The following is a 16,614-nucleotide window of genomic DNA, read 5'->3' as shown; positions in this document are numbered from 1 at the left end:
TGGGGCTCCAGATGCATCGCCTCGCGATGGAAAAGCCGCCGGGCGGCCGGCATTGCCCTCTCCGCACCTTTTGTTCACGGCTACGCGGTCAGTGCAATACCAGACGAACGCATCGATGCCGCCGCTGACCGGTGCGGGTATTTTTATGGACGCGCCGTCTGGACCGCGCCCGCCGGACGGCCCTGCCTGCCGTGCCGCGCTGACGCGCGCCAAGTAGCAGTGAGGGCGCGGGAAGCGCGCCACATCGAGCGCCGATGCTTGCTCCGGAGCGCCATTTATTCGTCTGAATTTTTCGGTCTTTCCGTTATACATATATATATTTTCCCGTCTTGTACAGCTATCTTAGGAAGTCGTTGGCTGTACGAACGAATTGAATAGATCTAACACACGCACACGTAATATCGAACTTTCTCGAAACGCCGGGTCCGGTGCACGTTCCTCTGCGATGCGCAATATAGGTCCGCCAGCGGTTACACCGGTCTTGAGAGGAAGTGGAATATGGGAAATACGTGTAACGCCGTGCGTATTTCGAGCGGGAGGCCTCAGCGCCGCTACGCCTGTGCGCGTTGCGAACTTTCATACAGCAGTCGCCTGTTTCTCCTCATACGTGTTTCTGCAAGGAGTATTATGAAGCTTGAAAGCTGGAATGAAACGCTGGTAAGCAGGGAATGTAAATATGACATTGTAAAAGCGTGCCTTTGGCTGTGCCTGACCTGTCTGCGTCACTGCGAAAAAAAAAACAGAAAAAATCCGGCCATCCTCTTGTAAGTTGTTTAGGCATAAGCAGCGTGCCATGTTCGGGCTAGCCGAGATGTCAGCGCCCATAAAAGCCAAGACCTGAAGAACACCACTCAATATAACATACGTCTTTGCGCCAGGAATGTTTTTCTTTTGTTGTGCTCCCGTCTTCGTTTGCTTGTTTTCAAAGCCCCACAGTTCAAACATTTAGCAGCAGCTCCTGGTTTCTCACGAATGTCAATTCAGTTTTGTTCACACGCTGGAGAGTGCAAGCTTCGCTTTATATCATGAGCCATAGAGATGTGGCGACGTTGTTCTAGCTTAACATATTGTGCTCCGCCAGACTTTATTTCCCTTTGTATGCCACTCGTATACTGCAAGAGCCAATATAATTCTACCAAACATTACAGCTGGGCTAATACAAAAAATATCCTACGCAGAAAGCTGTGACAAGATCTTTGGAACCGAGCCAGAGCCACAATATAAATTGAGGAAATTGTATTTATACTTCCCGCAGTACGTGCTGATATTGAATAGGAACCTATCTATATAGCTCTAACGTGCAAGGTTTACTTAGCGCAAATTGATGATCATGAGTAATTGCCAAAAATGTTCCTGGGCGTCTTCAACAGCATGAACGAGGCTTTCCTTATTCCTTTCCCCGATTCCCTTTTTACTCCATGCAGTGTAGCAAAGCGGACTTTTTCTTTTTTTCTGGTTAACCTCCCTGCCTTTTCTTTGTTTCTCTCCCTGTTTCCTCATCGGCCATCGCCGTAATTGAATACCAGTTTAAGTTCAAACATAACATGCTCATATGGTCGTTTTCTGTTGGCTTCCGGAAATTTTAGGAATAGTTGCCTTTCGAACTGCTTTAAACATGGCCGTCATTTTCAGAGCATTGGCAGTGCAGATGCTCACTCGTCACACCATTTCTTGTTATCTGTCGTGGCTATGCAGGACCACTAAACATAGTCTCATAATGATGCGCATTTTTTTCTAATTACGTGTTTTCAGTCACTAATGGCTGTTCTCTAAGTGTTTTCAATGCAAATTGAATGATTTAGGCATATGCGCTGTGCGGCCAGTCCAACCACCTCTAAATTGCCGCTGTCGGGCGGAAGCAGCCGAACACCGCTCGCTGCTGTGACAGTGATCACAAGCTCGGACTTGAGCTTCATACGGTCTCCCTTCTGTCGGTTGCGAATATGACCAGGGTTTAAGTTATCCCCGAGTGTCAGCCGGCTCAAAATACAGTTCGCTCTATTACGGACAGCCAAAGAACTGGCAGCTGCCTCTATATACGGCGAGGAAAGGCAGTCTCCGAAAGTGCCCGTAAGCGCAAGCAGCAGCAGCAGCAGCCCCGGGACGGCGGAGGAGCGAGGGCCCGCATGGCTCCTTCGTAGCGGAATGCGGCAGAATAGAGCCATAAGGGGTCGGAAGAGCGAGGCGGAGCACGGCTCGATTATTAAACGCGCCCAGAGACGAAGCGGCGGCGCTGCATTCCCTCGCCAGCGCGCCGAGCTCGCTCGCGCTAGAATAAGCCCAGTGGCAGGGCCTGACGGGCCGTGAAATTGTTATCTACGCCGCAAGACGACGTCGGCCGCGCGCTTCAACTGTCTCGTCCCGGCTTCGGCTGACGATAGCTCGCGTATAGTATGTTGGCGAGTGCAACGCCTCTGGCCACGCTTTGTGAGGACGGCAAGGGTGGAGGGGTGAGGGAGGGGGGTAGATGGAAATCCCAGTGTCGAAAAGTCCGAGCGGTGTATAGAGCAATGGAGAGGAAGCTGTGCGACCGCTTCGCCGAGATGTGCAGGTACGAGAAGGCCTTGGTTTCACCCTGGTTTCACGTTCGTACTATGTAACGCCATACGCCGTTCAAGAAGCCCGCTGATAGGTGGACACTCACGCGTGGCTTCGGTGTCTGCAGATTTCGCAGCCACGTTAACCAACAAAAAAAAAACGCTGACTGGTTAATCATAGGATAGGACTCCTCTGTTATGCTTTCTCTTGTTGAATGTTGGTTTGTGAGGAGCGGAAGAAGCCCCAAAGTGTGTCGCGCCTGCATGCCGTTTTCTACCTCCTATCCCCGAATTATTTGATCTTCTGGGGCACTCACCTCGTCCACTTCGAGGTGGTAGGGCACGTTCTGGAACTCCGGAGCGTGGTCATTCACGTCCTGGATGTAGACGGTGACAGGCAGAAAGGCTTCGTCCTGCAGAGGCACAACATGACAGAAACGACGGCATTAGGACGTGTGCATTCGGAGATCAGCAGACTGCAAGACCGCGAGGGATTCTTGCGTTCTCCCTCCCTTAACTGAGCCCTTTCATTGGAACATGACAGCGAGAGATCGGAGATTGTAACCACTCAAACGTAGTACACATCCGCACGCTTCAAAATGAACGCGTTGCATGCACTACACGAATGTAACACAATATTTTAGTGCGCACATCGTTCATCTATGTCTGCCTGAGAAGAGTTCGGCTTATCGACGGCTGCCGGCACTGCAATCTATCAAATAATTTCCGCAAGGTAATTCGCGACTTCGATGTATAAAAGTGGCAGGCGGCAAATAATTACCCGTTTATCTTAAATAGGCGCTGACGTTGTATTTTAGGCCAGTTTTCACACTTCTGATATTGAATGCCTAGCTGAGCTGTAGTGGCATCTCCGGCTGTTACCAAAGCCGGAGATGACACCCGTCATTTTTTTCCTTTTTTACTGACAATACCTCCTGGTCACTTACCGTTCCCGAAGCTCCTCGGCAGGTGAGCTTGAACTTCAAGACGCTCTGAGGATCGGGCTGCAAAAGGAGGGAAAAGGATCCTCGTCAGAAAAAATAAAAATAAATAAGAAATAAAAAAAGAAAAAAAGTGAGCAATTATTGTGAATGTGTAGAGGTGTTCCGTAATTATTCACTGCGCACTGAGTGCGAATGTTCTGTGATGCACATAGTGGGTACGGAACTGTTTCAATACGTGCATTCCGCACACATGTTTTCTTTCTGTTGGTGGAATAGTAATACGTTAAAAACCGCACGTAACAATGCCGCTTTAGCTAGTTCGCGCTAACTTGTTCCAGAAGCCGTGACATGAACTAACGCTCAAGCTATAGTTTTCTACAGTCTCTACAACGCCGGTGCGGCACTAGACAAGAGACGAGAAGCACAAGCGACCACGAAACTCGATTAGCGCTTCCCGGAGCGCTGAAACTTGGCCAAAACAATGACTGTAATCAAGCCATTCCTGCGGGAGCAGTGATCGCTCATTTATTTCATCTCGGAGAGAATTCCACTCCCTCTCCGCTCTCACAGCCTCGCTGATAAAGGGTTGGCGTTTACGTGAGAAGCAGCTCCGTTCGCGTCGTTGCTCTTCTTTCAGCGTCCAGCGCGACGGGCTTGTTGTCGCTGCAGAGTTGTGCATTGTCTTATTACGCAAACCGCGAGCGCGCCTAAGAGCTGTTATTTAAGCCCCCTCGAAACTTCTCTCGTATACCGGCGCGCACTGGAGGGTCAGTTGACTCAAGAGCGCGGGAATTTATTAAGGGCTTACGAGGGTTAATGGGTGCGCGAAATCGCGCCACTTAGGCGCCATGGGAATAGGCGCAGCGTTCATCACGCCCTATCAGCAGGGCCTGTCCGGAACGCCTCGGCGCATAGCCGTCGCGCGCTCACATGACCCGACCCGCTTTCACCTTGTTTTTTGAAAGTGGCTTCGGAAAGACTTCCTTAGGGGGAATGCTCGAGCCTAGGCGTTGATCTGCGCGCCCAGACTGGGCCAGCTTATAGCACAGCTTGAAGTATACGAAGTACTGTCGGTCGCGTTACGAGAACAACGTAATATGGCGAGATAATGGGTTAAAGTAACGTGCCAACTATCACTGCTTATCAACGTCACTGCTCCCACGGTTCAGAAGGAGCTGCAGCTTTAGGCTTTGCCTCGTGTTTCGTTGCTGTTTTACCGGATGGGATACATGCGATTTGCATCGGATACTAGTCATCCGCGCCTTTTTCATACGCTAGAATTGAAAGCCGGTTTCGTTATCAATAACTGCTAGCTTCACGTCAACCATCGTACTTGTCTAAGGCCTCTGTAGAGCGCTGTTTCTGCAGCTTTGAGGTGCACATTTATTGCTTATAACGAGCGCACAAACTCGACAAATGCAGAGCTGTTTCTTCGTGTTTAGTTTCTCGTCATGCTGGCCACAGCTCGGTGAGGTTCTGCTAGAACAAGAGAGGGTGGGGGTGGGGGCGCGGTGCTACCTTTCATCATTTCGTATATAGCTCGAGTGAGCGGCATCGCACGAAGACTGCGGAACAGCCCCAGGATTTTTTTTCCTCGCACACCTTCCGAGTATGAGATTTGCCTAATGGTTCCTTCACACTTCACATTTTACTTCATGCATCTCATAAAACGCGGATAGAGACGTACGATTTAAATTATCTAAAGGGTATGTTCAAAAAATTGCGACATAAACCGAGTGAGACAGCTCTGTCTCAAGAGTCAATATACCTTCTTAGAGTGAGCAAATTTGTACTGCGTTGCTTTCGAGTTCCAGCCTGTAGCGTACATGCGAGTTGGTTAACTGAAGCAACAGTTCTTTGCGATTCTGTATAGTGGCGATAAACAACCCACAACCAGCAGCAGCAACGACAAAAAAAAAGGGGGGGGGGACGGGTGAGGGGTAGGTCCAGGGTTACTTTACGCTGTTGGCGCCCTGAAAGCGATTAATATTTCTGTCCACGAGTGATTTGCGTACCCGCTTTGTACATACAGAAATTGAAGCCGCATTGGCCCTTACGGCAACGACCACTCGCCAGCCTTATTTGCTTTGGGCTCAAGAGGACTGTGTGAATGCATGTTTCATGAAGCTTGCGAAATGTAGGGCTACCCAACAAGAATAACAGGGGAGCACCCCAGCCTATCGTGGTACGCGGGGGCGTAAGCGCAGGCCGTATACTTTAATCAGCGCATCCTCAGTGAGTCAACAAATGTTTGGTCGTCGAAATACCTTTATTAGGTATGTCATTTACCTGATTGGGAAAGTGCGAGATTCTTCATGTATTGTGTGCTTGGCAATGAATTAACCGTGACACCCAGCACAGAGTTTCGTGGAATGGTGTGAGATCGCTTACAAGCACAAGCTTTAAGTAGGTCCATGCAGGGGACTAGAAAGCCCTCCAGACGGACTCATACCTCTGTGAGAAAAAGAAATTGAGAGGTTTTCTTTGCCGCAACACTAGTAAGCTATTATTTATGCTAAAGATGAGATATGAAATGTCACAGAAACAAACAAAACAGACGTACACAACGCACTCATTCATGCATACGCTAAGCAAATTATTCATCGCCAGTTCGAGGTCAGTGTCCCGAAGCAAACAGCGATCAAGCCTCTGACTGAAGCGACAATAATGCGGTGTGTGATTTAGAAGGTGACTTACCCGGTCAACCAGGTCTTCCAGCGACTTGGCGACTTTTATGGAGACAGTGCGGTCGTCGATGTCCTCGTGTCGGAAATAGTTGATATCGCTTAAACTGTTGTCCATTGCCTCGACGCGCAGGTCCCTTCGCGGGTGCACTTCCACCCGGAACACTTCTTGTCCTGCGCAAGGAGAAAAATAAGGCCAAAATTACCATTTACCCCGCATTCTAAAGGCAAGGCGCATAGTTTGTTTGCAATGCCACCAACACATGTGCCTAACTGCGAGTCTTCATCTTTCTCTTCTTCTGGCTCGCCAAAAAAATAAACAGGCATCGTACTGTGCTTTTTTTTATTTGTTTCTCATCATGCAAGGCGTTTTTATTTTGTTGCAACAATATGCGACCTTCACCACCTCCAGTTGCACGCGTGCTTCGTATTTATTATTGCCTCTGAAATATACGTTTGGCTAATGCTGCATTGCATAAGCTCAGCGCCACGAACACAGACTTCCAGTGCTATGAATGATAGCTGAGAAGTTGACAAAGCGTAAGGTGTTCTGCTCGCTCTTCATTTTTTGTTGTTGTTTAGTGCCAAAAAAAAAATAAAACAACGCAACAGATGATATTCTTACTCGTTTAAGGTCCTTGCTTATCAAAAAGGTGCGACGCGCACCGTTGCTTGCTCGCCTTATTTCGATATTAACAAGTTAACAGCGCACACGAAACCAACCGTCCGACATCTCTATTACCTCGTTTTCGCAACTTACGTAATATTTTCGTGCCTACACATTTCGAAGGAGGCATGACAAAGTTTCACCGCTCCGTCGCTGCCGTCACGACGACGAAGAGGAGAGGCCCCGTTCGCCTCGTGACCGAACGTGCGCACGCTGTATCACCCGTGCACGTAGGCCGTTCTCGTTCCAATTATCCCTTTACCGGAGCCGGGGATGTCCGGCCGTCTTCAGTGCGGCCAGCCAAGGGCTACGCGAGGCGGATCCTGCTAGGACTTCTCTATTTCTCCCACAAGAAACCACCGCAGCCACGTGAGGAGACCTCTGCCACGCCAGCCCTTGGCCAAAAATTTTGTTTTTTTTTTCGTAACCCTGGCGGCACGCAGGCGTCGCGCTGACATGGCCCAGGGCCAGGACTACTACAGCCTCTTGGGCGTCAGCCGCAACGCCACAACATCCGACATCAGCAAGGCCTACAAAGCGCTCGCGCTTCAGTGGCACCCGGACAAGTACGAGGGCAGCAAGGAGAAGGCCGAGCGTATGTTCCGCCTCATATCTGAGGCCCACAACGTACTCAGCAACGACTCGTCGCGACAGCGCTACGACAACCACCTCCGAAAGACGACGATTCAGGCGATTCCACCAACTCCGTCGGGCACTGTACGCGCCTACTGCTACATTGTGCCCAGCTATTCCCGGCAGAGCCCCGTGCCCCAGCAGTCGTGCTCGTACACCCAACAGAGCCCCGTAGCCACCTACCCGCAGTACTCGATGACCACCATGTACCGGCCGACACCGCAGTTGCAGCAACCAGTGGTCCACTACAACATGTTCCAGCCTTCGACCTCTCAGTACTCGTACACCATTCCACTCGCTTCGTACTTGCCGAAGCAGGCCATGTCCATGACGGGCTACGTACCAACATCCTCGACGACCACGCCCTACCACCAGACCCCACCCATCACAACCAACGTCTCACTGTTGCGCGTGCCATCAGACTACGAGCGCCAGACGTCTACACGCATCGTCCGCGGGACCCGAATGGACCTTGAGGTTATCAAAGAAAACGCTGCCGAGATAGTGAACGTCTACGAGAACGGAGTGCTGACCCAGAGCACCTACCGACGCACTCGTCCCCCCTCGTAAAGACTTCGGTCGTGCGGGCCTATACATGCAGCTGAAAATCACGCCCCAAGCCCCTCAGCGGTGTATTCACGGGACTCAAGATTGTCACAGAATAAAGGGAGTCGGCCGAATGCGTTGAGTCTGAATTTGGTTTCATGCGGTTTTCTCAGAGCTGAGAAATCCGATGAAACCTCTGGTAGCACAGAACACCGTTTTTCAAATACTGATTTGTTTTTCATAACAGCCATATCTGGCTCCTCGAGTAACTTAACCCATTTTTTTTGTACATAATATTAGGAAGAAACGCGTGGTTTGCTATCGGACTCTCAGCAGGGCTTGAGAACAAAACGGGAAAGCGGTAACCTGTTCTTTTAATTTTTAATTTCTCGCTCAACAGCTGTTTTATAAATTCCGGTTCCCTTCCAGTCTTGCACAGTGCCTGCAGGTTATTTGCACAGTGGCTGCAGGTTATTTATTTTGAACTATATAGGCTTTCCGAGCGTTGGCAGAGACGTATCATACCTGGGGTTAGGTCAGGTTCCGGCGTATATTACGCTTTGCGTCAGTAACCCTTGGCCCTGATAACACTACGAATGCCATATTGCAGATATGGTCCCATATTATGTAACAATTCCTGACTCGATTTCATTGCTTTGTTATCATGCACTGCTCCAGACCGGCTGATGCCGATGATAAGGTAGGCGGTGATAACGAAGTGCGAAAGGGAATAGCGTTGAAACAGAATCGTTACGTTATCCCAGTTATGCTCTTAGAAGCCTCTCCTAACAATCTGCCAATCAGACTAGATTGCTTATCTTCACGGGCATATAAAAGATACAAAAGGAAAAGGAGCTGTTTACTCTATGCCAAATTTGATTTATGCCTATATATTTGGCCTGGTGTGCGCGTATTGACATTTTATGCATCAACTAATTCATACAGCGCGTCAATCAGTACGCGGCGTGTGTTTCTGTAGATACATTCAAAGCCTGAATATGACAGCTCTGAATATGCAGTTTTAGTTTTAGTAGATCGGTTGTAGTTTTATTGCTTTCCTGGGTACGGTGCAACAAGGCTCACTGAATTTTTGGTGCTAAATGCGGTGAAAGGTGCTGTAGCTTCGCCTATATATTAATACCTTGTCGGATTATCTCCCCAAATTTTACCTACCCAAGTGCGACCTATAGTTTCGTCCTCTCTGCGCTCTCTCTGTAATGACGACGAGACAACTGATCTCTTCTTTGTATCATGTAGCCGCTCGAATGCTTTGAGGAAAATATTTTGAAAATTTATCTTCGCAGACTTGACCCGGACCTGCCTTTTTTTTTCCCTGCTTCCGTTTGAAGCCTTGACTGTTGAATTCAGCCACAGGAATGTTTTCTCTGGAGTATATTACCTCGTTATTGATTCTAACTCATTGGCCAGGTAACTTCGTTTTTTTCTTCTTTGCTTTTACTTTCGATTCTCGCTCCCACCCAGATTATTATATTTTTTTGTCGTTGATCTCTGCGGTAAGATTGACATTAGCCTTTCTCTCAGCTCTTACTTTTAGAATTTCATACTTTTAATTTAATTTTCATTGCCATTCGCGCCATCCAACCGATTTATGGCCAGTCTTTTGTAGCGGGTATGTGCCATAGGTTACAAGAATAGTAAGAACGGCGACTCCTCTAGCCAAACAGCTGGCTTCTTGGTCATGATGCCGTAGTGAGTAGGTCCTGTTGCTATAGAGAAGAACAAAAAAAAAGAATAGAATAGTTGGAATAGTTAGTTATTGAAAAAGAACAAAACAAAAAGAAGTTGCAGTGCTTGCCTGGTTCACCTCTTTCTTCCGCGTAAACCGTTCCGTCACGGCGTTGTATCCTTTTGTTTTATTTGCATTTAGAAAAGGTAGCCTGCGGCCTTAAAAGGCAGCATTGACTGAGCCTTAGATAGATAGCGAAGATTAACAGTATACCAGTGACGTGATGGCAAAACAAGAGCAACGCAGGCTTACTGACACACGCCTCAGTCACAACAAGGCGAAGGGTGCCACAGGTTTTGGTGAATGTCAAAAATAGTTTAGAAGCGTTTCCTCGAGTGACGTTAATTTAAACCAACTATACGTGTTACGTGGTCATCGAACTCATGCTGCGTCTCGATGTGAGCCGAAATGATGTGACCACTACGACGGTGTATTATTTGTCATGGAATTCTGCAGCCAGGCTAGTGGGATAAGGAAACTTCCATTTTTCGAGGTTCTCTAGCTTTTGTATAGTGTGGAATTCTGCTATCTATTGGTCGCTAAACGTTTTGATGCAGGTGGCCAAGGATTGTTTGTACCCTGATTTCATAAACTTTTTTCTTCAAGGTAATAGTTGCTCACCTGATGGTCAATTGCGTACACCCACTATGGGGAATTGGACATTATAATTTATCAGATCAAATCTTTACAGTGTTAGAAGATAAAATTATTAGCAAAGCATCAAGATGCAGTTCTTCAAGCGGACAACAATAACAAAATAAATTGGAGAGCACGGGTTGGCAAGAAGTGTAAAGAGCGAAAAAGACGAAGCAAGTTTCCCTTCTATGGAAAGTTTTTATAATTTTAGAAGCAAACATTTCAATGGTTCAACATAAGAGTCGACGCCTTATTTCCTGTTACTGCTTGCATGTTCCGCGATTGCGAATGTCAATAGTAGTTGTTGCCTCAAAACATGGCTCGTACCCACGAGGGGTATTGGCCACACTGGATAGATTGTGTTCTTCTTCTTCTTCGCATTCTTCACCCTTTCGAATCCGACGCTTGCATTCTATAAATTCGCAGCTTTCTTTCACTCACGTTGGCTGGATGACTTCTAGACAACACTTACTCGGCACAATATTTGACGCCGATCGTTATTCGATGTCGTGTCGATTAATTCACTGCATTCACAGACGAGATGCCCCACATCATGGCCCGCCAAGAGCGCCACCTTGCAAATTCCGGCTATGGCCGCGTCCGCTCACTGATCGAAGCCCGTTCGTCCTTCTCCCGAAAGATCGGCTAACGGAGGGGAAGAGGCGCCCCAAAATTCCACACCTGGGTCAGCTGCTGCGGTAAGCCGCGAATCCCACCAGCAGCGCGATGCTGGACTACTACAAAATCCTGGGCGTCCAGCAAACGGCCCCGCTGGAGGAGATCAAGAAGGCCTACCGGCGGCTGTGCCTGCGCTGGCACCCCGACAAAAACCCGGACAACAAGGAGAAGGCCGAGCAGAACTTCCGCAGCGTGGCGCAGGCCTACCAGACGCTGTCGGACGAGAAGAAGCGCAAGGACTACGACTACCAGTGTGCCCTCCTGCGTGGCCGTGCCCGCCATCCGCCACGGAGGCAGACGGCCCCGAGCCCCTTCTCGACGCTCGAGGAAATCATCAAGGGTATCCACCGCAGGTCCTGGGACGCTGGTCCGGCGCCCCCGGACTGCCCTGGAGCGAGTGCGTCCTCGTATACGTCCACACCGTCGCCGTTCGCGGCGCGCAGGCCGTCCGGCTCCCGGCGCCACGGCGGCTTCCACGCGGGCATCCGGGTGGAGGCCGGCGCGGACGGGTTCCGCATGGTGCACCACTGCACGCTGGGTCGCGGCGCGGCGCCGACGACAACGCGGGTGACGCAAACCTCGTTCACGGTGCACAAGCCGACCTCAGCGGCGACGGCGGCGGTGGTCGGGCACCACCGGCCCGCTATCCCTACTAGCCGGCCCAGGCTCTACGAGGTGCGCACGGTGATTTGCGACGGCGTCCAGAGGGTGTGCTGCTACGAGGACGGCGTCAGGGTGTCTACCATGGCCCACCCCGTGGCTCCCGTGCGTCAGGTGAGCACTTCGTGCTTCGGTGAATGACGCAGGTGACGTGTGGGTTTCTTGTCGGGAAGACATTGCGCTTGCAAACCAAACTTGTCTTTCAGGACAGTTTCGATTGCCTAACATACCGCTAGGTCGCGTTATGTATATAGTTCAGTAACGGAAGAATAAAGTGAGTACACGGAAGGTGTAAATTTGGTGCAAGTGATGAGACGGATTAATGCTCCAGATGCTCGAAAGCACCTAATTTTGACCTAGCTGGGTCTCTTGTAACGCCGCTTTCAATTATGCCAACTTGTGTTACCGGTCTCCAAAGCTATATAGTATGATGCTGAAGATTTATTTCGTTTTCTTTAATGACACTCTCACTACAACTTTAGAAAACACTTTTATGGCAGGCAGCTCACGATGCGACTTACATAGTTTTCTCAGCAGTAAAATATTACTCGCGGACGTCTTATTTCTTAATGGTTCAGAATTGCGAGAAAAAAGAAATAGTTTTCTTTTCTCACAGAGATAACCTACGAAGGAAGTGTGCGCTACTGCTTCTTTTTTTTCCCTTCATTTATCATGACAGCTCTGAAACCACTAGAGGCCTGAAGCCCACCGCAATGCGTTTCTGGTGTGCCCAGAATTGGCAATGTGCGCAAAAGGCCTCCAAATTCAGCTACCGCGCCGTCTTGAATAACAATGAGAAATATTCACAAAAGCTAATTGCTCGCACTTTAAAGTAACTCTGACTGCATAGAAAGACCGTGGCTTAGAAGGCCTGTGGTCTTGCGTACACATAGCGGCAGCAGTTGTGAGAACCTCGCCTTTACGCACGCTATGCGCTCAAGTTATCTAGCCTTTGTCGCGAACTATTCCAGTTGTGGTTCCCGGTATAGTTATTCAGCCGCGTACGCAACACAGCGTTTAGAGCGCGCCGCGTGCAGCATTTCTAAGACGTCCAGCATTCTAGCACACACTATAGCATAGGCGTGGGCAAAGACGAATGCGCCCGTAACCTTCGCAAAGCGCACGGCGCGTGACTCATATTGCACGGTCGGCAGGAGAAGATAACGCTGCCGACCCACGCACTTCCAGGCCGGCTGCTCCAAAGTCCCGACACGTTCCGAGCGGTGTAGGGGATGAACGGCGAGAATTCTGCACTTTCTGCGTAATGCCCGGCGTATACGCATTCCGCGACCTTGGTGCTCCCGCCCAAAGAAGCCAGATCCTCCTAAGAGTGCCAGATAGCAGATTCCGATTTGGCTCGGTTGTGATTCCCCGCTCAAACGGTGCCGTTGCATGTGTTGGCCCTTTCTTTCATTTTTTTTTCTTCCGCCTCCAGAAAGTTGGCATGAACCGCATATTACAGGAAGTGTTTCGACGCTCGTTCACGTGTTAGGCCAGTGTGAAGTGGCTCGCCGGACGTAATTCCCCTTTCTTTGCATGCATGGGATTACTGGCATGAAACCCGCCACTCGAAGTGCGTTCGCGCTTTCCTGAACATTCCGCAGCGCTTAGACGCGAGGGGGCGTCTTTTCTGGAGCTCAGCTGCAAGAACTCGCCCGCTTTACTCGGACGCTGGAAATAGCATTGCGCGCCCCAAGTGGCCTCTATATATCGACGAAATCGAACTAGCCGAGAAACGTCCACAACTGACAGACACCACCTTGCACAACGACCTGCATTCTTAATACCTACACTTGCCTCTCAAAAGGCACTTCAGGTTCCCTGACTACACGTTTGAAAGAATTCCCGAGAGAAGTTCCGTGCTCGTTTTGTTTTCCCTTAACATTAATGACTGAGGTGACAAATGGGTGACCAGCTGTAACCGAGATTACTGATTCGATAACTACGCAAAGAACAGTCGATGCCCGCGGATTTTAGCGTCGTATAGCTCCTCTTTCTATTGACGTACAATCCCTTCTCACTGACTGTGCTTCTATCGTTTTTCCTTTTCCAGTCAGAGATACAACCCATGGTATTGACTCATCGGACCGCAACCTGAAGCTTCGTAAATGGAGGGCAGCTGGGACACCAACATTTCTTTACTCCGCCGGCCAAGTAATGGGATTATTTTTTTAAACATTGAATAAACAGGGCGCCGTGTTATAGACATTGATGTTTCTATAGTTTCCATTATCAGTAACAATTCATGTTCTTTACATTTAATTCACTCTGTTTCGTAAATAGCACGAATGTTGCTTACGAATCAACGTGGTTTATATTAGGAGGAGTCAATCAATATCCGCTGATTGGTTGAGTCTTCCTAAAAAAATTTTTTTGGACCATAAGGTAACGTTGGGCTTGAAGGTGCTATCTTTTGACACGTCCATGGTGGCTCACTGGTTCTGATTAATGCTTCCGTTGGTGTTAGTTGAAATGTCACTGGTGGGAAATAGTATTCCTGTATACGCTCCCGCAGGGAGCAGAGTTGCGCATAACGTTTCCGGCGCCGCTCGCACCGCTATTCGCCGAGCGCTGTCACGTGGTACAAAGTCACGTCAAATGTTCAACTGCGCCGCTGCGAAACCAACTTTACGGGCGCGACGCCGACTCGTCGTTTCCGTCAGTGCCATCGACATTGCAATCCGCGGACCTGTCGAGCTACGGTGGCTCGAGCGTGCGTTCCATTCATCGGCTCCGGGTTGCTGGTATACGGTATTCGATGATATTAAGTCAAGTACCTTGGTAAAGTGACACGAAACACATCATAGTGACACTTGTATTCCAGTATGACCGGGCGCAGCGCACCAAACTGCACAAACCGCGCGGAGGGTGGCAAAGCCTTTTACGCGGTGCCGTGTGGACAGACAGACGTGTGCCGGCGACTGGTATGGCTACTGCGTATGGGCCGAGACCGGCCGGCTCCGAAAGGAACCAGGATATGCGAGGTGAGTTCGCTTAGTTTACACGTAAATCAACATTTATCTCGAGTAACACCCCTGTTAACGCTGGGATGCGTACGCCTTGCATGAGAGGTAGTTCACTTGTATACGATGTCTGGCGTATATGTGCAGCGCGACATAGGCGTTGGACAAATAATTAACGACACGTCTCTCTCGCGCTGCACACATGCGCCAAGAATGTTAACGTGCGAACTCGTCCAATTCACTGTGTTACTTGTACGATTGTTCTGACTATGCGGGTCTAGAACAGTGTGTTCAAAACAGAATAAATACTAGCAGCTACAATTAGCTCGCTGCACCCTGGTTTTTCTCTCCTGTTATTTTTTATATATATTTTAAAAAATTTTTGTCAGCGTTCTGATTTTTCATGTAGCGTTTCATGTGCCAGTGTTGCCTGTTTTGTAGTAAGCGAAAACCTCGCGCGCTGCCGCTTATGAGACAGCTGTAATAGCTTCAGCATTTATCGCCCGCAATAGCTTGCTTGCTCGATCGCCTTAGTCGAAATGAGGAATGTAAACTTCTGCCTGTATGTTTAATAAGCGCTGTGTTATAGTAAATTGACCTTGATGTCCTTCAGTCTCATGTTTGGATGGAGGATCATGTATAGACATACAGATGGTTGTCATCTGCACTACTTCATTCGTTCTATATTTACTAGGCTCGCGGGCTTCTGCTAGGTATCAGACAAAGCACAGCTCTTAATATTGCACATGTTTCTGCGGTTGTGTTTACTTATCGCTGCAACTGCTTCTATGCAAGACCACGTACTTGACAAAAAACCACATGGCCTGCAATAATGAAAGGTCTGAAGTCGGACGCAGTCTCAAGCATCTTTTCCTGTGAGTTCTGAATGCACTGTTGAATGGCGTAAATCTTCTTTACCTCTGATTGGATAGATCGCAAAGCTTTGTAACCTAGCTTTGTGGCCAAAGCCTGCTTTAATGATTTTATTGACTTGATAGTGTCTTCAACTACTGGTTCTTCTGCTCTGAGTAGTATGAAGAGATAAAAAAAAGGTGTTGGCATATTACGGTCTGCAATGTGTGAATAATTACTTTGCAAGTTTACCATCTTGATGTGATTAGTGCAATAAAATAACCTGTTGTTACTCTGAATTAATAGCTTGTTGCCTTTTCAGTTGCTTTGAATTCGGCCCCCCAAGGCTCCAAGAACCATCACTCTTGCCCTGCTGCCAGCAGCTATGGTGATCCATTCCCTTATACGAAATAAATTTGATTAAGAAGCTCCTGCATCTTGAATCTTTTTGTACATGCAGGTTTGCTACTACTAAGCACCTGTTTATTCTGCAGTATGAATGAATTGTAAAAATAGGCTTTGCATAAAATGTGCGCATGTGAACATTTCAAATGCTTCTAAATCTGCGTGTCTGCACCGCATATATAGAAAACGTGCAGCTGCTATGAACGAAGGTTAGTGCAATGACGTTCTGTTAACGACCGCTGACATAACCACACACGCGATAGTTCTCTTGGTGACAAGCATTAATCGGCTAGTTTCGGCAGCAAAAATGCGCTCACATAACTGTCCACCTTGCGTGTGTAAAGTTTTCCTTTTAACACATTTTAAAAAACATTTCTTGCTTTCCGGCCTCGGCGAGAAAACTTCATACGCATGCTGAAGAACATTGCACCGCGTTTTGTTTCAAGGTAATTCGCGTTTGCACGCGAACTTTTTAGCTGTTCGAGCCATGAGCATAGACAGGATCTTATTTCGGGAGAGGGGGGTCCTACCTCCTTATATGTGCGTTCGTGCGTGTGTTTGTATATGTGCGTGTATATATGTACATACAAACTAAAATTTTCGGGGGGTTGGAACCCTACCCCCCTCCGGCTACACCAATGGTTCTAGTGTAGCCTGTATTA

At 48.6% G+C, this 16,614-nt stretch overlaps 3 protein-coding genes across 6 annotated transcripts in view; 2 read left to right on the top strand and 1 right to left on the bottom strand.

The window, feature by feature from the left end:
- The window catches only part of LOC135909410 (protocadherin Fat 3-like), a 347,250-nt gene that overhangs the window by 149,481 nt on the left and 181,155 nt on the right, over positions 1–16,614 (bottom strand). For both annotated transcript variants that reach the window (XM_065441351.1, XM_065441352.1), the window contains exons 4-6: positions 6,179–6,339; positions 3,485–3,541; positions 2,855–2,950 (exon numbers count right to left, since the gene is read on the bottom strand). In XM_065441351.1, coding sequence (XP_065297423.1) covers positions 2,855–2,950; positions 3,485–3,541; positions 6,179–6,339 — 314 coding nt within the window. The remainder of the gene's footprint in view (positions 1–2,854; positions 2,951–3,484; positions 3,542–6,178; positions 6,340–16,614) is intronic.
- On the top strand, positions 7,024–8,145 carry LOC135909412 (dnaJ homolog subfamily B member 2-like). The gene has a single exon (XM_065441355.2). It carries the CDS (start codon positions 7,289–7,291, stop codon positions 8,033–8,035), a length of 747 nt encoding a protein of 248 aa, XP_065297427.1. The 5' UTR covers positions 7,024–7,288; the 3' UTR covers positions 8,036–8,145.
- On the top strand, positions 10,952–15,979 carry LOC135909411 (dnaJ homolog subfamily B member 8-like). Of its 3 annotated transcripts, XR_010566712.2 has the most exons (5): positions 10,952–11,846; positions 13,786–13,886; positions 14,557–14,716; positions 15,491–15,570; positions 15,870–15,979. XR_010566712.2 is itself a non-coding variant. In XM_065441354.2 (2 exons), exons 1-2 carry the CDS (start codon positions 11,121–11,123, stop codon positions 13,828–13,830), a joined length of 771 nt encoding a protein of 256 aa, XP_065297426.1. In that variant the 5' UTR covers positions 10,952–11,120; the 3' UTR covers positions 13,831–13,940. The 3 variants fall into 3 exon arrangements, 1 of the variants encoding a protein (XP_065297426.1); XR_010566711.2 differs by lacking the exon at positions 15,491–15,570; XM_065441354.2 differs by lacking the exons at positions 14,557–14,716; positions 15,491–15,570; positions 15,870–15,979 and having other exon boundaries at positions 13,786–13,940.

The sequence above is a fragment of the Dermacentor albipictus genome, chromosome 1 (genome assembly GCF_038994185.2).
Source record: "Dermacentor albipictus isolate Rhodes 1998 colony chromosome 1, USDA_Dalb.pri_finalv2, whole genome shotgun sequence".
In the NCBI taxonomy this organism is placed as follows: Eukaryota; Metazoa; Arthropoda; class Arachnida; order Ixodida; family Ixodidae; genus Dermacentor; species Dermacentor albipictus.
Note: the sequence above shows the minus strand (reverse complement) of the source record. Positions and strands in the feature narration are given on the sequence as shown.

Coding starts and splice junctions, on each gene's coding strand:
- LOC135909412 (XM_065441355.2), top strand. CDS start 7,289: ATGGCCCAGGGCCAGGACTACTACAGCCTCTTGGGCGTCAGCCGCAAC.
- LOC135909411 (XM_065441354.2), top strand. CDS start 11,121: ATGCTGGACTACTACAAAATCCTGGGCGTCCAGCAAACGGCCCCGCTG. Junction 11,847..13,785: donor CCGTGGCTCCCGTGCGTCAG/GTGAGCACTTCG, acceptor TTCCTTTTCCAG/TCAGAGATACAACCCATGGT.